Source organism: Dermochelys coriacea, chromosome 11, assembly GCF_009764565.3.
Source record: "Dermochelys coriacea isolate rDerCor1 chromosome 11, rDerCor1.pri.v4, whole genome shotgun sequence".
Lineage (NCBI taxonomy): Eukaryota > Metazoa > Chordata > Testudines > Dermochelyidae > Dermochelys > Dermochelys coriacea.
Window position 1 is genome coordinate 75,735,304 of NC_050078.2, and position 27,946 is coordinate 75,763,249.

The following is a 27,946-nucleotide window of genomic DNA, read 5'->3' on the forward strand; positions in this document are numbered from 1 at the left end:
GCCAGCCCCTGCTGCACCCCCTGCCTGCAGCCAGCCCGTCTCCAGTCACCCCCTGCCCTGCCCTCAGCCAGCCCTGCACCCCCCGCCCTGCCCTCAGCCAGCCCTGCACCCCCCACCCTGCCTGCAGCCAGCCCCTGCCCTGTCTCCAGCCAGCCCCGCACCCCCTGCCCTGCCCGCAGCCAGCCCCGCACCCCCTGCCCTGCCCGCAGCCAGCCCCGCACCCCCTGCCCTGCCCGCAGCCAGCCCCTACCTCCAGTCAGCCCCATACTCCCTTGCCTCCAGCCAACCCCACACCCTCCTGTCTCCAGCCAGCTCCGCATCCCCTGCCCTGCCCGCAGCTAGCCCTGCCCCACACCCCTATCTGCAGCTGGCCCCATGTCCACTGGTGCCCTGCAGTTCCCAGGGCAGTAACCCTGCACACCTGCTTCAATGTGGGGGGCAGGGAGCAGCTGGGATCCGCACATGTGCACACCCTAGGGTGACCAAACAGCAAGTGAAAAATGAGGACGGGGGTGGGGAGTAATAGGAGCCTATATAAGAAAAAGACCCCAAAAATCGGGACTGTCCCTATAAAAGCAGGACATCTGATCACCCTAGCACACTCCCAGGGAGTGGTGGGAACCCACACATGTGAAACGGAGCTCATTTCTAGCTCAGGCCCATCTTTTAAAAAAAGAACATTAGGCAGGGTTAACATACATCCGTATTTTCCCGGACAGGTCAGGCTTTTTGGTTCTTAAATCGCCGTCCGGGAGGAATTTTTAAATTTTAAAAATTCCTCCCGGGAAAATACGGACGTATGGTAACCCTGTTGGTACAAAAAATACATACTGGGGCACATCCCTTACATCAGAACTTTTTATAGGGACCCGGTTGTTAAGATTTTGTCAGCTCATCACTGCCTGTAACCAGAGCTGATCCACAGGACAGAAGGGTGTGCTGGGTGCTAGGATACGGGATGTGGACCTGAGGCTGAAGAGGATCCTAGTGGGAGTAGGAAAGAATCCACTGATTGTCCTTCACGTCGGAACAAATGATACGGCTAGATTCTCGCTGGAACGTATTGAGGGAGACTATGCCAGGCTGGGGAAGATGCTTAAGGAAATGTCAGCAAATTAAATATAATGTAATGAAATAGCTTGCAAGCACACAAATTCTTTCCTTATTTATCAAATTTAATCTTGATACTCATTATGTGAAGTGTCTTCTTAAAAACATGTGGCTTAACAAAATGTATGTAAAATGAAAAAGGCGGTGGAAAACAAGGTCAATCTAAGGGAGACAACTTTGCTGACCTCTGTCAAGTCTTGCGAGAGAATCCTTCCATAAATCTAGCATTACATAATTCAGCTGCACTTGGCTCTAATTATTTGGTTCTACTCTTTATTTAAGATTAAAATATCCCCTTCCCCCCCCCGACTAATGCCCCAATTCAAGAAAGGACTTAAGCACCTACTTAATTTAAAGCACATATGCAGCCACAGTGAGTCAGGACTGTTCACATGCTGAAAGATAAGCATATGCTGAAGTGTTTGGCTGAATCAGAGCCTGAAGGCAGGGGACTCAGTTACTCAAACTCTGTCCAAAACAGAAGAATTCTGCTCACCTTAACAGCAGGATTTTCCCACTTCTGTCCCAAAGTTTTAATAGTCACCATAATGAGGTCTTCTACTACTAAGATTACTATACTTACAAAATAAACAATACAAGATTTAGTAGCATACTCTAAATCAATACAGGTACTGTATCCAGTCACTTTGGCAGCAGTAGCTGAATTATAATGAAAACATTTAACTTTCTTTTTCAGAAACTGTTTGAACACTTCCTTTCAATAGTTTACAGGGGGTTTTCCAGCCATGAGTGCAAGGTTTTGTAATGTATCTGATCAGATAATTAATTTTCCCAGCCTTCTAACAGAGAGAGGCAAACTTGTAACATGTGATGAACACTTCATTGTAGCTCAGTTAAGGATATGTGGTTATTTTTAATTTATATATGCTATTCTCAGCCTATCATCTAAGATATGTTTAAAAAGTACAGTTTATTACAAACGATATATGCTCCAGTGTTTGGTTAATTCAATGTATCAACACCAAATGAAGAAACCATTGAACCTGACGGCAAATGAAATTATGATACATGTACTTTAAGGGAACATATAAAAAAAGAGTTTAGTAATTGTAAGCACTGAAAAATATTTTACATAAAGATACTGCGAATTAATGTATTAACTGTAATGATCCCAGTTACCACACACAGTGGTAGAAAAGTGTAGTCTCATCATTGAGCAAGAACTACTTACAATAATGCAGTAAATGTTTTATTTACCATAACAGCCTTGGATAGCACAGTGTTTAGCTGGTATTAGAAGCAACATGTATCCTGTTTCGGTTATACATACCCCTTTTATTATTGGGGATGTACAACCAGCTGTACAACACCCAGAGGGGAAACATTTTTCTGCCCTTTTTTTTTTAAACCTATTGAGGGCTATCAAGTCAGTCAAGCAAAATTACAAAGGTCCATTTAATTTAAACACAATAACCTTTTCCTGAGTAAAAAAAAAAAAAAATTCAGTATTCCATCAAATACTCTCCTTCTCTCCTCAACTTTTTAATAACTTAGTCTATAATGAAAAAGGATGAGGCATCTAGAGAAGAAAACCAGCACAGTGACAATATATTTCTATTTTACAGACACAGCTCTCCAGAGTTTTGTAGGTTTTGAATCCATTTGCTTCTTACTTTGGCCAGTTTAGTGTATTTGTTCTAGAGATTAAGGAAATGCTGAAATCAGTTTCTGCTCATGTTCCTGATTAACAGAGAGCTTCATTACATGGCAAGGAGTAGAGTTTGGACTTGCTGCACAATGGAAAAATTTAACATAACAGAGGAGGCAAGTACTGAAGTGTCACATACACTGTTTAAATCAGTCACCTCTGCAGGGCTCAGATGGAAAACTATTAGCAGTTTGCTGTTGGGCTGCTGCTAGAATTACTAGTGCTGCAGAAAAAATATTTATCAACAAAATGGCTGCAGAGAGAGAGGGGGGAGCATGAACCCCATTTTGATTTAAATTATCAAAGCTCATTTATCAACCAGGCATGTGAACAAAACCTAAGATTTCAGAAGTCAAAAGAGTCAATTCCTTTTAGAAGTTACATGCCTGCAGGAAAAAATAGTTTTGTAGTGATGGTATAGGATAGCAATGTCAGAGAAAAATACATATATGATTATTACAAAATAGTTACTGAAAGATTATGTAATATAGTCATCCATTTTCTCATTGATAAAGTGCATTTATCTAGCCTGAGAGTGAGTTCCACATTGATAAAGGAATGCTAAAGCACTTCACCAATATAGATTACAGGAAATCCAGAGCTGTCCTGAATCCTATAGCCAGTTGTCTCAGCAGAGACTCAGGACACTTCTGAGAAGAGCATCCCTCTGCCGGTCCAGTTGAGGTACTCCATTCTAAGTCAGTACATCATTGGCAAGGGTCACTCAACGAGTCACCTGTCCAATGCTATCTGAAGATTCCCACATTGATGGAAAGAGCCACTTCCGGTTTATGATGCTTAGTAGCTACCTTCCCCTCAGAGAAAACATCGTTCTGTAAACGCTGCGCTTGTCGGCTATAAGAAAATCACACGGTGATATTAGCATTCAGCTGTAGTGCTAATAGTGTACTTCTAGGAAGCTGTAAATCAATTTGGAACCTGATTACTACTTTGGCAAAGATGACATTGTACTCTGACACTTGCTAATTGGGTATTTAAGCATGCCACAGATGAACAAAGGGCCGATTTTTCCATTGCTCTGTATCTTGGGAGTCAGCCTGTGCAAAGTGGGTGAAACATGCTACAAAATCAGAATGGTCACACAAAATGAAAGCTAGGGGAGAAGGGAAGGTTACTTACATGTAATACGAGATTTGTCAAGATGCGTGGTCCCTATCTGTATTCCACTGAGGGTAATGCACATACGCCATGCACCTGGAACTGGATTTTTTCAAAGCGGTAATGTCTGTTGGTCTGTGCACACGCCCCTGCATTGCCTCGTGATTTTGCCCGAGACGATAAAGGATGGGGCAGACCTACCGCATCTTTAGTTCCTTCTCCACGTACCATATCCACAGCAGAGGGGAAGGAGGCTGGGATTGGAATACAGCTAAGGGCCACACATCTTGAAGAACCTCCAGTTACAGGTAAGAAATCTCCCCTTCTTCTTCAAGAGATGGCCCCTATTGTATTCCACAGAGGGTGATTAACAAGCAGTACCTAGTTTCAAGGAGGGTGCCAGGAAGAGGATGGAATCAGGAAGTGGAGGACCGCTGCATCGAACAAGGTGTCCATCACAGAATCATGCACTAGCGAATAATGAAAAGAAAAGATGTGTACCGAACTCCACCTGGTTGCCTTACATAGGTCCACAAGGGGTACGTCATGGAGCGTAGCTGAGGATGATGATGCCTGTGCTATTGTGTAACGGGCCCGGATTCACCCCGTGGGGACTATCCTGATAGTTGATAGCAGAGCGAAATGAATCCTGAGACTCACTTCAAGGTTCTCTGGATGGAGATGGCCTGCCCTTTAGTTCTCTCTGCTCCAGAAACAAACAATCTGGGAGACTTCTGGAATGGTTTTGTCCTTTGTAGGTAAAAGGCCCGAGCCCTACCGAAATTGAGGGAATGAAGCTGCCATTCCTCATCTGAAGTATGCTGTTTGGGAAAGAAGTGGGTAGGTGTATAGGTTGATTGAGGTGGAAGCAGGAAACCACCTTTGGTAGAAACTTGGGATGTAGGTGCATAAGGAGACCTTGTTCTTATGGAATGTGGTGAACAAGGGATCTGCCATCATAGCCCCAGTTCACCAACCCTCCTTGCAGAAATAATCGCAACTAGGAAAGTTACTTTCTTAGAGAGAAGAGAAAGACACCAGAGCCCAGAGGTTCAAAGGGGGGGGGGGGAGAGGAGGGCTTCCAAAATCTGGCAATCAAGGAGTGGGTGAAGATGGAATGCCTTTCCACAGGAGGCTGGAAGACACTAATGATTACTACGTGCACTTTGATGGTGCTGAGGGCAAGCCCTGAGGCCTTTAGAGACAGAAGGTAGTTCAATAGCACAGGGATGCCCACGACTTCAGGGGCATGACCTCTATATTGGGCCCAGGCAACGAAATGAGCCCACTTGGCCTGATAGGACTCCACAAGGCGATCCTTTCTGTTATTGGAGAGGATATCAGACTGTTGGCAAGTAGTCTTGTGCTAGCAGAGGCATCCATCCAAAACACCAAGCTGTCAGGTGGAGTGCCCTTGGATCAGGGTGTCTGAGTTTGCCATTGTGTTGAATGGGGAACTTGGGGAACACTGGTAGTGGAAACGTGGGATGCTTTGACATGCAGAGAAGAAGAGGGAACCAGAACTGGCAAGGCCAATATGGGGCAAGCAGGATGACCGTCGCCCTCTCCCGTCGGAGTTGGCGAAAAATGAGTGGTAGGAGTGGCAGCGGAGGGAAGACTGTTGTTCCAGTCCAACTAGTCAATGATCAGTGTGTTCCCTATACAAGTGGGTACCAAGACCTCCCCTGGAGCAACTGGTGTTGGTGTGAGATGCAAAGAGTCTCTGGTCAGAGTTCCCCAGCAGCCGAAAACATCCATGACTACTGCATTGTGCAGCATCCATTTGCGGTTGGTTGCAAAGTTTCTGCTGAGGGCATTGGCAATCACATTCTGGGTTCCTGCAAGGTAGGCTGCAGCCAGGAGTATATGATATGACATGCACCATTTCCAGAGGTGTACCACTTCTGCATACAGTGCTGGGGACTGTGTGCCACCTTGCTTGTTTATGTAGTAAACTGCAGTGGTGTTGTCCGACACGGCCAGGACATGATGAGAACAGACAGCTGTTAAGAATATGTCGCATGCCTTGCATACTGCTCGTAGTTTGAGGATGTTGATGTGCATCCTGGCTTCTCGGCCAATCCAAGTGCCTTGTGTCATGCGATCTCCCATATGGATGCCCCAACCCTCGAATGATGCATCCATTATAATTGTAAACACTCGGTGAAGACAGGAGGAAAGGTATCCCGGAGCAAACCTGGAGTGGATTTGTCCACAACTAAAGGGAAGAGATGACTTCCGGTGGAATGTGAGAGGAATGTCCATGGATGGGCACATTGGAGAGTAGATTGTAGCCAGAGTTGTAGATAGCGGAGGTATAGATGAGCAAAGGGTGTGATCTACGTACACGCTACAATGTTAGCGAGGAGGGAAAGGCAAGTTCTGGCTGAGACAGAAGGACTGAAGTCACCAAAGATGATCAGGTCCAGTAAGCACTGGAACCTGTCTTTTGGCATGTAGGCATGTGTGGAGGCCGCATTGATGCACGCTCCTATGAATTCTAGGAATTGTATAGAGCACAAAGTCGATTTTTCTACATTGATGCTTATTCTTAGGGAAGAGTAAAACAAGTTGGGATGTCAATTCCTGAGCTTCTTTTCTGGACTGTGACACCAGCAGCCAGTCATCTAGGTACAGGAAAACAAGGACTCCTTGTTGCCGGAGGTGACCCGCTACTGTAGAGAAAAATCTTTGTGAAGACTTGTGGGGCAGTTATAAGTCAAAATGGCATGGGCAGCAGGTGAACTGTGGGCTCAGGGAAGCTAGTCCCCGGCCCTGCCTGCCCCTTCCACCTGAGGCCCCGCCCCACTGCCCCCATTCCTCTGCTGAAGCCCACCTGAGGAGTGTAAACAGGATTCCCTCCTCATGACTGAGCCTGCGATTCTTTCACAGAGATCGCAGAAGTCATGGATTCTGTGACTTTCCTCCCCCACCCAAACTCCCTCCCAGAGCCGTAGGCAGGTTGGGGGGTGGAGTTTTGGGGGGCGGGTTCTGGGCAGCATGAATGACATTATTAGCCTACTGAGAGGATTTGAGGACTGGCACTGGCTCAAGGTAAATTGAGTTTCAGACCCCTGCTCTAGACTAGCTTGGAATTCAAAACGATCCTGGTAGCTTATCTGTGAATTTTACCATCTGTCCATAGTGTAAGAAGTCGTATATGGCCATTAGCACCAGAAGATTCGAGATCCAGAACTGGAGGCTGGCTGAAGAGAAGGTCCAGTCTCTTGCCCTCTTGGTCAGTTGGGGTGGAGCGTGGGTGCTGTTGTATAGCAAGCTGCATAGCAGCCTGAATCACCAGGGAGTTGGGCAGAGGAAGAGAGAACAGGAACTTGGACTCTTTGGGTGGGACATAGTACCTTTTGTCCGCCCCTTTCGCAGTTGGAGGCACACATGGCCAGGATCTGCCACACAGAGGGTGCAGGCTGCAGAATGTCCTCACTGATCAGTAGGGCTACTCTGGCCAGTACTGAAGTATGAAAAATATCTAATAGGTTGCACTGCTTGTCCTGCATCTCTTCCCACGGTATTTCAAAGGCATGAGTTATCCTATGTAGTAGGCTCTTGAAATTGATGGCAGTTGTCTGAGGGAGAGGGGGAGATTGACAACACAGTCTCATCCAGGGATGTTGAGTGACATTCCTCTGGATCCTCCAGTACGGCTGATCGGGGGCATCATCTAATCCTGGTTCTGAGCATCTACTTGGCGAAGGACAGGTTGGTGATACAGGAGAGTCCTCCCATATTGCACGGGACAGTTCTGAAGGCAAATATTAGGGCCACGAGCGCCAATATGGCCAGCCTGGTTGATTTTGGCCATACTGTTACAGCTGTGTAGTCCAGAGATACCAGAGGCTCCTGGATTAAGGTAAGGGAGGGTATTGCCATGGTGCCATGGGACCTTCTGAAAGTCATGTCTTCGTTATGGAAGTGGCAGGCCATATGTAATATCTGGGCCCTCAGACTCCATGGAGGAATTGGAGTCCTGCATCAATGGTGGTGTGGACGGACCCAAGAGTGTCATATGAACACAGCCAAAAGGTGGAATATTGTGTACGGAGATGGGCCGCTCTTAGGAGGAGAGAATACTGGGGCACGCAGAGAGTGCATTTTTCTCATTGTCAACAGTTCATGAGGCCCGGGAGTGGTTGCGAGTCTCCTTGGAGTCAACCGCACCTGATCGATGGACGGAACCAAGGCCAATAAGATTCACTGGTTCCAAGACAGGAATTCTCTGGATGCCGGTGGAGCTGGTGCCCGTGTGTGCTGGTCCATAACCAGGACTGGCGGATCTGGCGAGCAATGCAGGCTTTTGTCACTCTTGTGGGTCTTGGAGCATGGTGCCCCTTCTTGGCTGGAGCTCATGGACAGCAGAGCATCTTTCTTAGACCTGGAGAAAGAGCTACTGCCATGTTTATGTGCATGTGTCCATGATTCATGGCTTGGCTGTGGCGTGGGTGCATAGCACTGGTACTGGTGGAGCCAGTCTGGGGTTCCGTGGCAGGAGGTGTACTCTTGGAGTGTTCAGGGTGATGTATGGAGGGGAGGGGGGATTTCCCGGCCAGGGTCTGACTGTGGCCTGATAGTGACCTCCAGGAGGTACCTCTTAAGGTGGAGGGCTCTGCCTTCCTGTGTATGGGCAGGGAAGGAGAGACAGATGCTATACCTGAACATTCTGTGGTCTTCCCTCAAGCACTACAGACAGCGCTGGTGTTCATCATTGGGGGAGAACAAAGAAGGGCAGGAATCCTGGCCTCTTTGTCATACTCCAGTACCCAGAGGCGGGGTTGCTGGAGGCAGGGAATTTTTTGGCAGGGAACTACCAAGGCGATGTTCTGAGTCTGGAGACTTGAAGACTTTCAAAAATAAGAAAACTACTACATAAAACAACAAAATCCTGACTACATAAAGAATAGAAACATTTTTTCGAGAAAAATTTGGAAAATGTGTCACCAAGGACGAGAAGACAGCTGAAGCTCCAACTTGGACCATGTGGTAGTGAAAAGAAACTAAAGATGCGGTTGGTTCACCCTTCCCTTTATCACCTCAAGTGAATGCATGGGGCAATGCAGAGGCGCATGCACTGACCAACAGACACTACTACTTTGAAAAGCTCTGGGCACATGCACATTACCCTCAGTGGAATACAATAGGGACCATCACTCGAAGAAGAACTGAAGCCCCACATGTTGAATGGGTTCATGGTGCAGACATAGTATTAAAAACAAGAAGTTTTTGAATTGCATTGAATAAAAGTACCTCCTTTGGTCCTGTCAGGACTGACTACTGTTACTAGGCGTTGACTATCCTTAGTTACATCTTCTGCCTCAGACAAAGTATCACAGCACTAAAAATCTGTGAAAGCTGGTAAACCCCTTTGCATATCTGAGAACACAAAAATACTGTAATAAATACCTTTTCTTTTTTTCCATTGCAAACTGCCTCTGCGTCTCCTTTCCAATATCATCTCTCACAGTACTGAAGTCCTTACCATCCTCAAGTAGGAGATTCTGTTGCCAGAAAGTATTGACAAAAAGAAAAGGAGTACTTGTGGCACCTTAGAGACTAACAAATTTATTTGAGCATCAGCTTTTGTGAGCTACAGCTCACTTCATCGGATGCATTTGGCGGAAAATACAGAGGGGAGATTGATATACACACACAGAGAACATGAAACAATGGGTTTATCATACACACTGTAAGGAGAGTGATCACTTAAGATGAGCCATCACCAGCAGCAGGGGGAGGGGGGAAGGAAAACCTTTCATGGTGACAAGCAAGGTAGGCTATTTCCAGCAGTTAACAAGAATATCTGAGAAACAGTGGGGGGTGGGGTGGGGGGGAGAAAAAACATGGGGAAATAGTTTTACTTTGTGTAATGACTCATCCATTCCCAGTCTCTATTTAAGCCTAAGTTAATTGTATCCAGTTTGCCAAATTAATTCCAATTCAGCAGTCTCTCGTTGGAGTCTGTTTTTGAAGTTTTTTTTGTTGAAGGATAGCCACCCTCAGGTCTGCAATCGGAGAGATTGAAGTGTTCTCCAACTATTGTATTGAGTGCATTAGTTTATTGTTTTTAGTTCTCATAATATATTATATCAGCCTCTTAGTAGTTTAATACAGTTCATTTGATTGAACATTTTTTTAAAACTTACAATCTTTGCACCAAACCACTTGGGTTACTGAATCTGAAATAATAGAGTGGTGAGATCCCCACAATACCCTCTGCACTCTTCCATTAGGCTGATAAAGAGCATTAGGAGAGGCAGCAACAGGAACAGTGCCCTGTCCCCACTCTCACACAAAGTTTTGACAGATGTTTATATGCAGTCTCTGTCATACCCATGCAAAGGAATACAGAAGAATGAGGCAGAAATCAGGACACAGTGAATATTATTACTGTTGAAACTATGTGCTTGTTCATTAATACAACTGGCTGTTAAATCCCAGTTTTTTCACAACTGTGTTAATTCTTAAGTTTACCTTTACACCGATAATGTCTCCATCTTTCAGGTGAAAGGGTGCTGACTGCAAACTCTCCTGTTTTTTCTTCCGTTTCCTCTTTGAAATTTGCTGGGTCTGAATAAAGCCAAAGTATCAAAAAGTGTTCACATACCCTAAACCTAGAGATTTCAGAGATTCTTAAGCTGATTTTTGTTGGTTTCATCTTCTAAAGGTATGAGTGGCAAAGAGTCCTGTGGCACCTTATAGACTAACAGATGTATTGCAGCATGAGCTTTTGTGGGTGAATACCCACTTTGTCGGTTGCATGTCATACAACGAAGTGGGTATTCACCCACGAAAGCTCATGCTCCAATACGTCTGTTAGTCTATAAGGTGCCAAAGGACTCTCTGCCGCTTTTACAGATCCAAACTAACATGGCTACCCCCTGAATCTTCTCAGGTATAAAACTCCTGGGGGCAGCTGCTCTTCAGCAACTGAAGAGTTTTATTTATTCTTAGAATTGCGTATGTACCTATGTCAACAAGTTTTCCTCCAGAGGTCCCCGTACCCTCATTCACCATGATGTTTCCCACTTATCCTTCCTCTTCTCCATATACATACTTTAAATTTCCCACATCCCTCTAACAAAGGAGATCTAGATTATACTGCATTTATAATCAGTTAACTACAAAAAAACCAGGAGTACTTGTGGCACCTTAGAGACTAAAATTTATTAGAGCATAAGCTTTTGTGGGCTACAGCCCACTTCACTGGATGCACAGAATGGAACATATAGTAAGAAGATTATATATATACAAATACAGAGAAGGTGGAAGTTCAATATATTGAATCTATTTTCCCATGTTAAGTATCCTCACACCTTCTTGTCAACTGTCTAAATGGGCCATCTTGATTATCACTACAAAAGTTTTTTTCTCCTGCTGATAATAGCTCATCTTAATTAATTAGCCTCTTACAATTTGTATGGCAACTTCCACCTTCTCTGTATGTTTATATTCTTATAATTATATATATATATATATATATTATTAATAATATATATATTATTATTATATGTTCCATTCTATGCATCCGATGAAATGGGCTGTAGCCAATGAAAGCTTATGCTCTAATAAATTTGTTAGTCTCTAACGTGCCACAAGTACTCCTGTTCTTTTTGCAGATACAGACTAATACAGCTGCCACTCTGCAACCAGTCTTATTAATCTCTCCTAATACGGAAGCCGTTCCATACCCCTAATCGTTTCTGTTGCCAGTTTCTGTACCCTTTCCAAATCCAATATATCTTTTTTGAGATGGACTGACCAAATCTGCCCACAGTCTTCAAGAGGTGGGCATACCATGGATTTATATAGAAGCAATATGATATTTTCCTGTCTTCTTATCTATCCCTTTCCTAATGATTCCCTACATTCTGTTAACTTTTTCATTGCACATTGAGCAGATGTTTTCAGGAGAACTATCCACAATGACTCCAATATCTCTTTCGTGACGGGTAACAGCTAATTTAGACTCCATCATTTTGTATATGTAGTTGGGATTATACTTTGCAATGTGCATTACTTTGCATTTGTCACTACTGAATTTCATCTGCCATTGTTTCAGAGTAGCAGCCATGTTAGTCTGTATTCGCAAAAAGAAAAGGAGTACTTGTGGCACCTTAGACACACCTTAGCTGTAGCTCACGAAAGCTTATGCTCAAATAAATTTGTTAGTCTCTAAGATGCCACAAGTACTCCTTTTCTATCTGCCATTGTGTTGCCCAGTCACCCAGTTTTGTGAGATCCCTTTGTAACTCTTTGCAGTCAGCTTTGGACTTAACTATCTTGAGTAACTTTGTATCACCTGCAAATTTTGCTACCTCACTGTTTATCCCTTTTTCCAGATCATTTATGAATATGTCGAACAGTACTGGTCCCAGTAGAGACCCCTGGGGGACATCACTGTTTACTTCTCTCCATTCTCATAATTTATTCCTACCCTTTGTTTCCTATCTTTTAACTGGAGTACCTAATGATCCCAAGTTAGTTCCTCTATCATTTCAGATCTTACCCAGCTGGAGATTGTCATCCACTCAAACTTCTCAGGGAAGTATTTTGCAATTTCGATTTTCTCCACAGGGAGAGAATAGTGAGCAGCAAGTTTATGCCTCAGTGCCCATGCTGTGCATTCTTTGGAGATATCCCACACCAAATCCACAGAGTGGTAGTAATCCCTCTCCCCAGGTATGCCCATCTGCACCCGAAGCAGCAAGTCACTGGGGCTGTGATCAGAAAAAATAAAATAAGGGGTAACAAAGTTCTTGTGAATCAAGCGTCCAGGAGCCATGCACATTCCTGATCAGTTCTTCTCCTTCTAAGGAATAGTTCTGCTGGGAAATAAGAAGTAAAATAATCTGTGTGTGAAATATCCTAGAACAAAGCACTGGCTGGAATCCTGACAAAGTTTTAAATTAAGAACTGCTAGATTAAGTCTCATCTAGTAATGTACATCAATAAAATACTAATAGGAATTTGTAGTACTTACCCCAGATTTTCTTCCTTCTGTAAAGGCTCGATACAGATTTCTGTTCTGCCTCCCAGTTTATATTCACTAATAAAGAAAGACAAATGAGTTTTATTAAGATTACATCTTGGTTTTGTTTTTTTAATATTTAAAAATCATGTGTTATAATTTGACAAGTTACAGTTTAAAGTGCTGGCAAAACTATCTTATGTTGAGTTGGAAACTAAAGTCATAGCCTGTTTGAAAGCAACACGAGGGAAAAAAAAATCCAATCAGGTGCATACTGCATTTCAAAAATTCTAAAGAAAAAGTTAGCATAACCAATAAACTTAGCCTGATTAAAAAAACAAAAACAAAAACATGATATTCCAGATGAAAAACATCTAATTTATAACAGTTACTCAACTCACAACATTGAAATTACCAGGAATGGCTTTTCTGTTAATACTGACTGAACTGGTATATTTCTCCACCAATCCATCTCACAATCCAGTCATGTAGCGTTGCAACAGACTGAAGGTTGAGTGTTCAATTAGAAACCTACTTGAGCTGTTGCTGGTTGTTTCGTAAAAGCTTGCCTGGGCGCTTACTTTCCAGTGTCCAGGCTCTGAGAAACTCGGGTGATGGGACACTGAACTCCTGGAAGAATGGCAAGGTCATGGCCTGAAAAAACCAAACATCTCTTCAATAATTTTAGTTGCCAAGATGTAGTAATGCCACACAATGTAACCCATTTGACTGATCCTCTGTGCGTACTTAAGCAATTAGAAATATAGAGAATGAATTTACACAGATCTACTTCTACTCTATTGTCCACTTAACTACTGTCTGGTGTGGACTACAAGGGGCGGATTTCCTTTTCAGCCCCAAAACAAATCTGAGTGAACTCCCACCCCAACATTCCTCAGTTTAACATACAGTTTCTGAGATTCTTTGAAAACACTTACAGACTCGTTTATATTTTGGTTTTAAAAGTGAATGAGATGAGACATGATCACTCCAGCCAGATGCCGAGTAAGCTTTCCCTACTCCTCTGCAAAAGGTATATCAAATGCACACTGCTGTTTCCATTACGAGTTGATTTCTTTGATGTGCATAAAGGATGTAAATGTTCAACATGGCCTTTCATATTAGTCAGCCATACAAAAAGTGTTTGGCTGAAACAAGCTGTTCCAGTCTAACCTAAAAGTGACATGTAATATGGAGCACAGTTAAGAAGATAGTAATCCTTCCCCATGCAGTGAAAATGGAACAGCCAGTTGGGTGAATAATGTGCCCTTTGCAGTGGAATTTATAAAAATCTATTCAATTAGTTATGTTTTCTTGTCCAAAAGTTTGCTACAATTGCTAAGGCATCAGGAATAATTACTAAAATGCATTCCACTCAACAGGGCCAAATCCACATCTTCCAAAATGACATAACCAGGCCTTCTTAGCACCAAAAGCATTTATTGAATCATTAAATTCAATATATAAAACAAAAAACTAATACAGGAACAATGTAGAAATGGAAAGTGGTTCTTTGGATAGTGTTTGTAGAGGTGTGTGTTTCTCTTATTTATCACTTTTACAATAACAAGATAAAAGTAGGCCTGCAAACCATAAAAGGCAAAGTTCAGATGAAGTGCAGTATGACGCTAGCAGCTGGGAACATGTAAAAGGTAGAATGGCAATTGCAGGAAACAGATACTAGGAAAATGTCTGAGCTACATGCTCATATTGCCTGTTGGTACTTACCACTGAACATGGCATATGAGCAAATGCCATATCAGAACATACTGGAGATGGGGGGGAAAAGGAAATAAAAAATATATATTAATATAACTCACTCACAGAATCACAGTAGCATGGTGATATACAAAGGATAACATCTAACCTGAATTTTCAGATCCTCCAGAAAAGCTTCTCCAGAGATTTCCACATTGCCTGCATAACAAAGACCGATGTCTGACTGGACATATGTTGGGGAATCTTTAAAGAGATCAGTAGATACAGTCAAAAAAACTGACATTATACAACCACATGTATTGTTCTATACAATACCTTGCTAAAAATCATAACAAGAAAAGGAGTACTTGTGGCACCTTAGAGACTAACAAATTTATTAGAGCATAAGCTTTCGTGAGCTGTAGCTCACGAAAGCTTATGCTCTAATAAATTTGTTAGTCTCTAAGGTGCCACAAGTACTCCTTTTCTTTTTGAGAATACAGACTAACATGGCTGCTTCTCTGAAACCTGTCATTATGCAAGGCACAAAAATCATAAGTTAATGAACGGTCAATTCAGAGTTCAATAAATGTGAGATTTCACTTTCATTTGTTTAATTAACCATCCTCTCTCTAACATTATTATATAATTTCATAAAACCTCTAATACCTTTAGTAGGATGCAAAATTGAAAAGAATTCAGCCTGTCTTAATACTGCAAATTTCAGCTTATGACTGATTACCGTCAACCACAAATGAAGAAATTCTTAAAACCTCAAAGGCAACATTGAACCAATTACCTCAAAATGAGTGGTGTGTAAGATTTGCCTCCTTATAACTTCTTAATTAGAAAGAAAGTATGTGCTTACTAAGTAGATCAGAAACCAAGGCAGAGTGTAAAATAACATGATTTTCCCCTCTGCCAATAGATGTTAAAGTGGTGTTCAACAACACCGGTACCAGGAATTTGACAAGGAAGCCCCAATGAAAGCTGACCAGTTATTTAGTGACCAGTTATGCTAATTTGGAAGCAGGGAGGAGAGTAACAAGAAAAGACAGAGAATGCAGAGTTCTTCTGTAATGCAACAGAACTCTGTACTGAAGAGGAGGGTTTTTTCTTCGTTTGGCAGCAGCAGGAGGTGGAAAGTAGCTTTGTTTTTTTCCAGTTTGCATTATTTCTCCACCTTATTTTATTCCTTCCCCACTTCATTTAATCTTCCTACCTTAACTGGTATTGTTTGATTTTATCTATTTTAAAAGAGCACACATTTCTAGAAGAAAGCAATGTATGCATCACCCTTAGTAACTATGCATTATTTACTCACCCATCATTTTGCAGCTTATGAAAAGTTACATATGTCAGGAATACTTTGGGCTCATCTACAGTACTCCACAGTTCAGATTACAGGGGTGTGAACAGCAACCAGCACTGAAGTGCTGTGGGTGCAAACTAGAAGGTTCCTAGTTTGCATTAATGTAATCCTCTTCAAATAGCACTAAGTTAATGTAATGTAGCTTTCACATGGGAGGAGTTACAGAGCTGTATGTTGCTGCACACTAATATTCACACCCCCATAATCCAAACTGTGGGGCAGCGTACACAGCCTAAGGATTGTGGTTAGATGTTCGGCTGTATGTGTGTGCGTTTTTTGTATGCTACCCCAGTTCTGCACAAACAGCCAGCACAGCAGAACCAGAGCGAACTGCCCAATAACCACAAGGTCCGTTAAGGTACTAAGGCGCCCTGCTAGATTTATTGTCAACAAAGTGCGGTAATAGCACCTGGCAGACTCTATGAGAATACTAAGACATGTATGCCCATGACAATGGAAGCAACTCAGTAAATGGCAGGACTTTCCATTCCCCCCTCAGCTGGACAAAGAGACTCCCTCTGAAATACATTTTTATACCCTAATACAAACAAGTTAGTACTGGCTCTGACATAGTTAGTTACTGCCCCGAGGTGGCTAGTTATTACCCATCACCTTGTACACGTTGGTTCAATTAAAACATTTTTATTACATACTATCTTTTAGGAGGGGTCAGTGTGTTCCTGTTATTCTTGGGAAATGTTTATGTACCACCCTTAATATTGGAATGTTCTGGTACAACTTGATATCGGGATGTGTTTGCGTAAGTACTTTGTGCTTAGCACCTCTTAGGATTGTGTATTTTTGCATTACTAGCCCTGTTCTTGCCAGATTCTGTGAGCAGGTCCTACCTAATACCAAGCCTCTAATACAAGGGCTTATGTCTTAGGCTCTCTTCCTACTACAACGATCAGAAGAAGACTGTTATAACCCATAAAACATCAGGCCCTTCAAGAAGATATTCTACAAATATTGCTGCCTACTTGGTAAATATGGGATGGCCATTTGGTTTTGCAAAAGGCAACTTTCTCTACTCAAGAAGTTCTTGGAAACCTTTATTTCTGAACACCTACAACTCACCTCCTGCTGGAGATACTTGCAATGCTCCCATCATGCAGTTCACTTGATCCTGCATGCTCTCCTGGTGTCTGAAGTGCATCAAATGCTTGTACCACCAGATAGGCACTTTCAAGAATCCCTGTACAGTGAATGAAAAACAACTTACTTGTAATAGTACAGAAAGTGAGTAAAGTTTGATTTTTGCATCAACAGAGAAGAAGAGTATTAATCTGCAATGTTAATTTTCCATTTTCATTGTTTTTCTAATCTTGTTTTGTGTAAAGGATTCCTGCACGGGCCTCGGATTCTAGCTTGTTCTACCTGTATAGGGCCCAGGGAAAGCGTTAGTGACAAAACTGGTTACGGCATAATGATGTCACCCAGTTTTGTCTCCAATAAGTGCAATGAACCCCTTACTCAGAGTCTTGTAGAGACTGAGACATGGTAAGAACTAGCTGACTGAGGCTTAATTAACGTTAGACCTGAGTGACATTGCTAGTTTGGGGAAAAGCATCGGGCTGTACGACAAAGATTACATCTGCCCCTCTGACAGGGATGTTTGTCCATCTTTGATGACATTGCTTCACATTACGGGGCTCTGGTTAGATTCCTAACTGCCCTTAGTTAATCAGAAGTGGAAATGACCACGATGATGCTCTCTGTCCACATCTGACCAGGAGGTTGCAACCATATCTTTCTGAGGCAGACCTATCATCACACACTTCTTTGTCACTTCACTTCAAGCCTACTGCAATGTGCTCCACACATTTTAAAACCATTTGTGAACAACCTGATACAAAATGTGGTGACCTAAGTAGTGTCTCTCATCATGTGTGCTTTACTGTGCAGAGATCTGGACTGGCTGCCTGTTGGTTACCGAGTGGAGTTTCAGGCTTTGTTTTTGATTTATACAGTTCTAAATGGCTTAGGATCTGCCAAACTGTAGCATGACACAAAGTGAAAATTTTACCTTGGGTGGCAGTTTCCCTTCAGTTATGACCAAAGTATCTCCACTGCAGACATTAAGCTCCTTCAGTCTGGCATCCTGAGGGAGCAGAAAGCATACTGTATTTTGTTAAGTAAATGAGTTTTTTCACTTGTAAAAAAGCGTGCTTGCTGTGCAGGCCTTAAAGCCACAGGGGCTTGTTTTTCATACAAGAGCATTTTAAACTTCATCTGGCTGCTGATTACTTGATGGAGACTCAACAACTATTCAGATGCACTGGACGGAGCAGGAATTTGGAGTACCATGTTGTGCCACCACCTTACCAAATATCCACACCAATGTACAAGTCATCCCTTTATATGGGTCTGTATTGCAAGTATAACAGGTGTCCTATTGCTCTCTGGTTATCATTTCCTCTGAAGCTCCCTAAGTTATCAATACATAATAATACCTAGCGGTTATCAGTAGATCTCAAAGCTTCTAACACACCAAATCCTAGGCTTCAAGAAACAATTGTATGGAAAATCTTTAACAATAGCCACAGCAGATCACTACAAGGCAAATACTTTGTGTGTTACATATTCTGTGTGTGTGTACACATTCCCACTCTTGCCTAATCACCAACATAAAATAGGATGTGATCTCCAATATACCACAGAACTAGGAGCCCTTATCATATTTGTTTTTTTATGTAAAACAAAGGGTTCTCTTACTTCCTCACTTAATGCCTCTCCAGCTTCATAGCACCAATCAATTCTTCTCAAATGCCAGTTGTCACCTGCAAAAAGCAGAACACTGAAAACATGCAGCAAAATATCACTATTACAAAAGAATATGTAAACACACTCTTCCCAAGGGTAAGTAATTCATACTTTTCTCAACTTTGACAAAATGTTAGAGATTAAATGGGTGCCAAATTTAAATTAAAACTAGTTATAGATACCACACATGCTCAACTCCCTAAAACAATTTTGTGTTTTGCAACCACATTTTCCCATTTTATAAATTTTTCTCTCTCTTTCCCTAACCAACCAGAGGAAACTAATAATAATGACCAGGAAGGAGTATAAAATTATTGCTCAGGCATGCAGGAGTGAAATCAGGAAGGCCAAATCACACTTTGAGTTGCAGCTAGCAAGCGATGTTAAGAGTAACAAGAAGGGTTTCTTCAGGTATGTTAGAATGAGAAGAAGGTCAAGGAAAGTGTGGGCCCCTTACTGAATGGCGGAGGCAACTTAGTGATAGAGGATGTGCAAAAAGCTAATGTACTCAATGCTTTTTTTGCTTCTGTCTTCACGAACAAGGTCAGCTCCCAGACTACTGCACTGGGCAGCACAGCATGGGGAGGAGGTGAGCAGCCCTCAGTGGTGAAAGAGCAGGTTAAAGACTATTTAGAAAAACTGGACGAGCACAAGTCCATCCGGGGGTGCTAAAGGACTTGGTGGATGTGATTTCAAAGATAATGGCCAATGGTTCTGCAAACTCATGGCAATCGGGGGAAGTCCCAGTTGACTGGAAAAAGGCTAATGAAGTGCCCATCTTTAAAAAAGGGAAGGAGGAGGATCTGGGGAACAGCAGGCCAGTCAGCCTCACCTCAGTCCCTGGAAAAATCATGGAGCAGGTCCTCAAGGAATCAATTCTGAAGCACTTAGACGAAAGGAAAGTGATCAGGAACAGTCAGCATGGATTCACCAAGGGCAAGCCTAACTAATTTAATTGCCTTCTATGATGAGATAACTGGCTCTGTGGATGAGGGGAAAACAGTGGACGTGTTATTCCTTGACTTTAGCAAAGCTTTTGATACGGTCTCCCACAGTATTCTTGCCAGCAAGTTAAAGTATGGGCTGGATGAATGGATTATAAGGTGGATTGAAAGCTGGCTAGATCGTCGCGCTCAACAGGTAGCAATCAATGGCTCCATGTCTAGTTGGCAGCCGGTATCAAGCAGAGTGCCCCAAGGATCGTTCCTGGGGCCAGTTTTGTTCAATATCTTCATTAATGATCTGGAGGATGGCATGGACTGCACCCTCAGCAAGTTTGCAGATGACACTAAACTGGGAGGAGTGGTAAATATGCTGGAGGGTAGCGATAAGGTACAGAGAGATTTAGATAAATTGGAGATTGGGCCAAAAGAAATCTGATGAGGTTCAACAAGGACAAGTGCAGAGTCCTGCACATAGGATGGAAGAATCCCATGCACTGCTACTGACTAGGGACGGAGTGGCTAGGCAGCAGTTCTGCAGAAAAGGAACTAGGGGTTACAGTGGACAAGAAGCTGGATACGAGCTGACAGTGTGCCCTTGTTGCCAAGAAGGCTAATGGCATTTTGGGTGTATAAGTAGTCGCACTGCCAGTAGATGGAGGGACGTGATCATTCCCCTCTATTCAGCATTGGTGAGGCCTCATCTGGAGTACTGTGTCCAGTTTTGGGCCCCACACTACAAGAAGGATGTGGAAAAATTGGAAAGAGTCCAGTGGAGGGCAACAAAAATGATTAGGGGGCTGGGGCACATGACTTATGAGAAGCGGCTGAGGGAACTGGGATTATTTTGTCTGCAGAAGAGAAGAATGAGGGGTGATTTGATAGCTGTTTTCAACTACCTGAAAGGGGGTTCCAAAGAGGATGGATCTAGACTGTTCTCAGTGGTAGCATATGACAGAACAAGGAGTAATGGTCTCAAGTTGCAGTGGGGGAGGTTTAAATTGGATATTAGGAAAAACTTTTTCACTGGGAGGGTGGTGAAGCACTGGAATGCGTTACCTAGAGAGGTGGTGGAATCTCCTTCCTTAGAGGTTTTTAAGGTCAGGCTTGACAAAGCCCTGGCTGGCATGATTTTGTTGGGTATTGGTCCTGCTTTGAGCAGGGGGTTGGACTAGACGACCTCCTGAGGTCCCTCCCAACCCTGATATTCTAGGATTCTCTGAGTAAGATATAGAAGAGAAATGAATTGTCCGCTTAAAAAAAAAAGCTGTCAAATACAAAGAAAACAAAATTTAAAAAATTGATAAAAATTAGTTTTCAGTTACAAAAATGTTAAGCGTTACTTGTAGGTATATTTTCAAACAGATGTACAATTAAAGTTGATGATGGCCTCTTAAAAAAGAACACAACTGTTGCTGTAAGAAAAGGGTATTTTTACTACCTCAAAAAATTCAGGGCTGATTTGCACTAGTTCTGGGATTACAATACGTTAATTACTGTCATAGAAAGAGCAGAGTGAATACAAAGCATTACGGAAGAGCAGTTATGTTTGTTCTTGAATTTTTCCTCTGAGGAAAGTATTATAAAAATATTTATATATGTATGCATTTTAAGGTCTAAAATTTGACCTTTCTAACTAAAACCCCTAAATCCAAATAGAATTATTTTAATAAAGTAAAAAGAAAAAAGCATGTCCAACAGTCTTTTTAAGTGAGGAAAAAAAGAATCCAAGTGATTTGAAACACACATTTTATTAGAAAGAGAGCACCTATACATGAAGTTCAAATTAAAGCCTAATTCAGCTTTTCAGGGTTGGTGATATAAAATAAGAACACTTAAGAACACAGTACCATTGCTTTCATGGCAGGGAAATCTATACTTACAGAAATTAATGAGGCTAACCTTTTTCAAACATGAATTTACCTACTGGGTGGTGCGTACACACACACAGAGAAGTTTTAGTTTGGCTGCTTAATGTGTATTCTAATACAAGTAAATGAATGTAGATGAAAATGTTTTTTGAACATGAACTTTCTTATTATCTGACTTTTGTTTAAATTTTCAACCTTCACTTTACACTAACATAGAATGTTGCATTTAATACATATTAATTTCAGTACGCTCCTTTTTCTCTCCTTTTTTCAACCAGCAGCAATGAAAAATGCTGTGCTGACAAAACCACCAATATAGACAGTCAATCACTAAATAGCTTCTGCATGCTCTTTTCATTTAGCACCTTTAATAATGGAATGGTCCAAAGCACATGCTCACAGATGCGATTTTACCATTAATTTCACTTTTACAGCTTTGCTTTGGCAAAGTGATTTAAAGATCTCTTTTTATTTATTGTGATCATTGAAGTCAAGGGCGAGTTTTTGCCTAATTTAGACTGGCATGAACTTTATTTCCAGACCTTCATTCGTTTTCTCCAGCCTCTATAAATCCTCTCTCTCTTTCATTGCATCTCACAATGATGCAAATGAGCTTAATTTAAACAATTACTTTTTAAGCTTGTAGGGTGTGCAAAAGGAATCTGGAAAACACTGAACATATTAGACAAACTACCTGGTACAACTAACCTGGTAACCCAGATTTCTCCAGCATTAAGTTTAGACACTGAAAGAAAAGAAAAATGATGGTGATATTTACCTCCAGTACATAAATTGAAAAATAATTTCATTTACAAAACTAGATTTTCCAACATGTGACCAAGTCACAGTCTGGTTCCTGATCTGCTGCTATCTTAATGGATAGAACAACTGCACTCAAACCCTTATTTGATGCTTGTCAGAAAGCCATATCTGAGCCCTTAGAATATAAAATTGTTTTCATGTATAAATGTATACATACAAAATGTTAATATTCTATAAGAAGCAGCTTTCACAGCCTGTCAGAAAATAGACTTGTGCTATCAATTTATCACTTCTATGAGACAACTTTTGTTGTGTAGGAGTTTGACACGACAACTTCCTCCCACAGGTTTCCTTTACTAAAATAAAGCCAGGTTTCAGAGTAGCAGCCGTGTTAGTCTGTATTCGCAAAAAGAAAAGGAGTACTTGTGGCACCTTAGAGACTAACAAATTTATTAGAGCATAAGCTTTTGTGAGCTACAGCTCACCCTCTGGCCAAATGCATCCGATGAAGTGAGCTGTAGCTCACGAAAGCTTATGCTCTAATAAATTTGTTAGTCTCTAAGGTGCCACGGGTACTCCTTTTCTTTTTTAAAATAAAGCCAGAATCTTAAAAAGCCCAACTCCCTCTGATTACTTTTAGTCTAACTATGTGCGTTGTAGATACTAAGAGTTTATGCTAGTCGCAATGAGAACTGTTGTGGCAACAACAGGGCACCTCTTATGAGGGCAGGCAGAATATTTTAAAATGTCTTCCAAAAGATTTTGAACCCACATTATGTGTGTCCTTATGTTCAGCACCAACACTTTGCTTTAAAAGTCCAGAGGACCAGCATGTACATGTTTTAAAGACACGATGACTCCAAAACACAAGTTAAAGATATTAAACAGAGCTTCATAACCACAACAATTTAAAACATATTTTAAAGCACTGTTTGATATCAAGACCCGTATCCACTTCCTAGTTTGGAGCAAGGTGCTGCTTTGAAGCCAACTCTAGCAAAAAGAGTCAGCCACTACCAAAAGCTACCTTCTTCCTCTTCCACAATAGGCTCTGCTCACAGACCTCTGTTCAGTTTTTAAAAAGACTAATTCTACAGTAAAATTGCAGACCCAGCTGCTTACACTCCACTTAATCGTGATCAACCCTGTCATAGTATTACATGGTCCCGCATGACTAATAAAGTGACACTACTTGTAAAGATGATCACATGACCATGTCTAAGCCAGCTGGATTCTGATCAGTCCATGGGCAGTATCCTCTTCCCACCATCTTTAAGGAACTCAAGACATTTCTCTCCCCTTTCATACTTTTGAAATTTTCCCCAATAAATCGATTTCCCCTGGGGCACCTGCTGTAACATGGATGCTATTTTGAAGCAATACACAGTAGCAAGCAAGGAGTATCCAGGTGCAGAGGAGCTGGCATTGGAGTGCTAAAGTATCCATGCAAAATGAAAGATATCTGTAAAACTCCTATACTTACCTTTTTCACAGAAGCAGTCTCTTCCACTATTATCTCCATCTCTGGGCCTTCCTGCAGATCACTCCCAACAACAAAATACAAGAAGAGCTAAGAAAAGGATAGCATGTCAAGTTAAAAACTCAGAGATCATGCAGCATGATTTTATATATACATATAATAGATTTACATGATTTTTAATTCCAGAATAAGGCTAAGACAGACTACTTACAAATATGGGGGAGTCTATCATAATTACTTATCTAAATTCTCAGAAGATATAGTTAAGAATGTAAACAGGGTTAAGTTTTCTTTGTATTCACTGCATGTGCCTGTTGGTTAATTACAGCAGGTTTGTCTCTGTAACAAAACAAACAGCACTGAAATCCTCTTGTGGCAAAACATACAATAGGCAGTCCAGGTATATCTTCTAGTTAAAAATGAAATAAGGCAGGGAAGGTGCTGAGCCGAGTAAATGACAATGTTTCTACTACCCCTAAGTCTCTAAAGTGAGTAAGCCAATTAGCATATTTCGTAAAAGGAATGAGCATTTCTCCTATACTGCCATTAACTCTACAAAGTGTTATGATGAGAAAATACAAATGATGAATATTGGAAAATGTAAACATAATCAAAGCTCTTTTGCGCCATTTCTGTGTATCCCTACTCTTTTACCTGAGTGGAAGCTGGAGCTTTTCCATGACACAGTCCCAACAGACTTCCCATCTTTAGTTCTGCTTCTTTGACAGTATAATCCTCAGGCACTTTAGAGAGGAGAAAAATATGGAAAACACAATAAAAGTTTGTTTCCAAAAAATACTAGTGTTGCCAATGTGGTCATGAAAGTGATGATGCAAACACTTAACTGTCAATATATTTATTCATGCTTAGTTATCCAATCCATTCTAAAATCCTCCTATTGTGTATCAACTTTAATTATTTAACAATATTAACATTTAGTTTGTAATGTTTATAGGAATATATGTTGTAAATCCACAAAGAGGGACTCTACTCTTCCTGAAACAGATAGCAAGCAGCCTTAAAAATGAAAGGCGCTATGGACTCATATTTTTAGCAAGATTCAAATTACTCTATTTTCTTTATAAATTTATTTACATGGCTTACTTACTGAATACTAATAGTTATTTTAATCTACATACAGTATATTGTATTGGGTAGCTGTTCACCTTTTGTGCATTTCTGCAGTGATCCAGCATCCAGTTCCTAATTAATACATGATTGGTAGTACAGTATTTAATATTAGTGAATTTAGATACAAGCAATAAAAAAAGACAATTAAATGGTTTATTTGTCTGATAGCTGAAATGCTAACAGACAAATATTACTATTGGAAAGAGGCTCCTGTTTTAATTAAGTATGGGAACACCATGAAATGCTGACTCATCACTTTAATGTGATATTAGACTTGTATACAGGAGCTGGGTGAAATTGTTACAATGAATAGTTTATTTGGTCAACCTGAAAATATTTGGCAAACACAATAAGAATTCATGAATAGATTCGACATTCCTGAAAAACTAAAATATTTCAGTAATATAAGAACCAAACAGTGTCATTTCAACATTACCAAAACATTTTGAGTTTGGGCTGGAGTCACAAAGCAGCCTGAAGCAGCAGCAGTGGCAACCCCACAGCCCTCCTTTTAACGTTTAGTCCAGTGACAAGGGTCCAATTCCTTCGCCTCCTGACACGGAGAAGTGATTTGAACATTGGTGTCCCATACTGCAGGTGCATGTCCTAGTCATTGGCTGATAGGGTATTCTGGATTGGGTCTCTGTCCATCTCTTCTCTCAAGCTGCTCCACTTTGTATCAATAGTCAGAGAAGAACTTGGGTCTCCAATATCTCAAGAGAGCGGCCTAGCCACCATGCTACAGAACAACTCTTGCTTTCTCCTTGGCCAAATGACTATTCATTATAATTATGAATGACTATGAACTTCCACTATGAATGACAGTGAATCTATTATTCACCCAGCTATATTTGTATGTTCTATTAAATGAGAAATATAGCAGCTATGCATCTTCTCCTTAATTTTATTTGAAAGATTACTAGAGATGCTTACCTGGAGAGAGAAGCTTCCCATTTCTGTTAATAGGTCTGAGACAGCTATCATTCACTACAATGGAGGAAAAAGAAGATGGACTAAATAGATTAAAATCAAACTGAATTTGGCTCAGTTGTTTGGAGTGACGGAGGACTGAAAATTAAAAGACAGGTTTAGCTAAGTAGAGGCATCTCATAGTAGAAATATTTTTGTCCTTAAGGTGCAGCACTAACACCACAACTTGGTAGCACTTCCCAGAGGTCAAGAAAACAATACTAGCCTTGCCTCCTGGCTGGACATTACTTTCCCTTTATAAAGTCAGCTACCTTAGCAATAATGGCTTGACTATTGTGATTGGCCAAAGTTTCCAACTTTGGATACACATTTTTAAAAATGCCTTGAAATAAATCTTATAGGGAGGGATAGAAAGTATAAGTCTTATAGGAAGGCAATTTACCAGTCTCAGAATTGCTTTCATTTGTGATGTGTTTGTTTTGTTTTTTTAAACAAGATGACAAAGTTCTTGGACCTGCCTGCAAAAAATGGCTTCTCGGAAAAGTAGTGGGTGGATATAAATAAGTATGTATATCCTAGCATATGTATGTTTCAACAGCAGTCAGTTTGGTACATTGTAGTATTTTTAGCCAGGAAGATATGTCATTTTATTCACAACTAAAGGAGTCTCAAATCCTTTACATCCTGCAGCAGAGAAAAATTATTAAAAAGTCTTAATACTAAAGACTAACTCCCATATCTCAAGTAATCTCCCTTTTGTAAACTATAAAAGCCATCCAGCAAACTGAAATAACCATATTACCAACAAAATAATTATTGAACAGTTATTTACCTAGATCCTCCCCTAATTGCAGCTCCTGTATTGCTTTAATTTTGATATCTGACATCACCTAAGAGAGAATTATTAGTGACTATGTAATATAATAGACTATGCAAAAAACAGAATGCAAGTTGTGTATATATATATATGGAATTCAAGCACTAAGAAAAACTATTACTCTTCATTTAAAGTGCATTAATTTCTCTTTCATTTTGCTGTAGCTTTTTGCAAATCTGAGAAAATATCTCCTTAATATATTACCAATTTACATAGTCACATTTTGGGATTTTTAAAATCATCAGCCCCAGCCCTTCCTCCTCTCCCTTCCCCCCAAAAAGCAAATATAATATCATCAGACTACAGTGCAAAAGAAAATGCACCAAACAAAGAACTAGAAACTGATGCACTATGCTGCACATAATGTTTAATATTCTTTCTATAACATTCAACAATAACGGGAGAAAGAGCAAGAGACGTCTCAGAGGATTTATATCTTATAACAAGTTTAGGAAAGTGAAGTTGTATTTAATGTAGTAGGAGATTAAGACGACAACTCAGGTGTATAAATAATGTGGGTGATGAAATCAGACAAAATGGTTTGAGAAGACGGGAATAAGATTCAGAAGATAGGGGAGTCTGAGATTGTGTACAGAAAGTAATTATCATGTAAAATACTCATAAAAGAAGCAATAAAGGATGCAGACGTGAATATGTTAAAAAAGAGAGGAATTACACAGAAACCAAAATCTAAGTTGAATAATTAAAATAGCTTTAGATGAAATGCACAAATTCCTTCTGTTCTTCACTGTTAAGATCGTGCTAAAACACACGGTCCACCATTTTCCCCTTGTACCCTTGTAACAAGGAGAACTATTTGCTTCATAAAGAGATATTTAAAGTTTTGCTCTCCGCACCGTCTCATGCAACACATTGTTCTCACGATGGCCCCTAGAAAAGCTGTTGTGGGCATTTACTACAGTCTACCTCACTGAAGTTTAGTCTACATAATGCATCACAACCTAAAGAAATTTAAAAAGTTTCTTCAAAGCAGACATGCATGTGCCTGTCTCAATTACACAATGTTATTCCAGCTCTTGTGGGCAACAATGCCAAGCTTGCCACCCATGCTGTTTTCCCAACATAAGTCAGTGTACTTAACTGAAAATTCCCAAGATGAAATCCTGGTCTCACTGAAGTCAATGGGAATTTTGCCACTGATTTCAATAGGTCCAGGATTTTACCCTCTGTGATTAGCCCAACTGAACTGAAGAAGCTGTGCAGAGTAAGGGAAGTATTCTGT

At 41.1% G+C, this 27,946-nt stretch overlaps 1 protein-coding gene across 1 annotated transcript in view; it reads right to left on the reverse strand.

The window, feature by feature from the left end:
- Positions 1-2,307: 2,307 nt before the first annotated feature.
- USP40 (ubiquitin specific peptidase 40) overlaps positions 2,308-27,946 on the reverse strand; it is a 64,902-nt gene continuing 39,263 nt past the window's right edge. The window contains 15 exon segments of the mRNA XM_043505765.1: positions 2,308-3,634; positions 9,314-9,408; positions 10,382-10,477; positions 12,417-12,627; positions 12,891-12,956; positions 13,414-13,532; positions 14,746-14,840; positions 17,026-17,143; positions 17,975-18,049; positions 18,664-18,728; positions 22,232-22,268; positions 23,769-23,855; positions 24,420-24,508; positions 25,830-25,883; positions 26,659-26,716. Of these exon segments, the coding sequence (XP_043361700.1) occupies positions 3,526-3,634; positions 9,314-9,408; positions 10,382-10,477; positions 12,417-12,627; positions 12,891-12,956; positions 13,414-13,532; positions 14,746-14,840; positions 17,026-17,143; positions 17,975-18,049; positions 18,664-18,728; positions 22,232-22,268; positions 23,769-23,855; positions 24,420-24,508; positions 25,830-25,883; positions 26,659-26,716 (1,374 nt within the window). The 3' untranslated portion in view covers positions 2,308-3,525.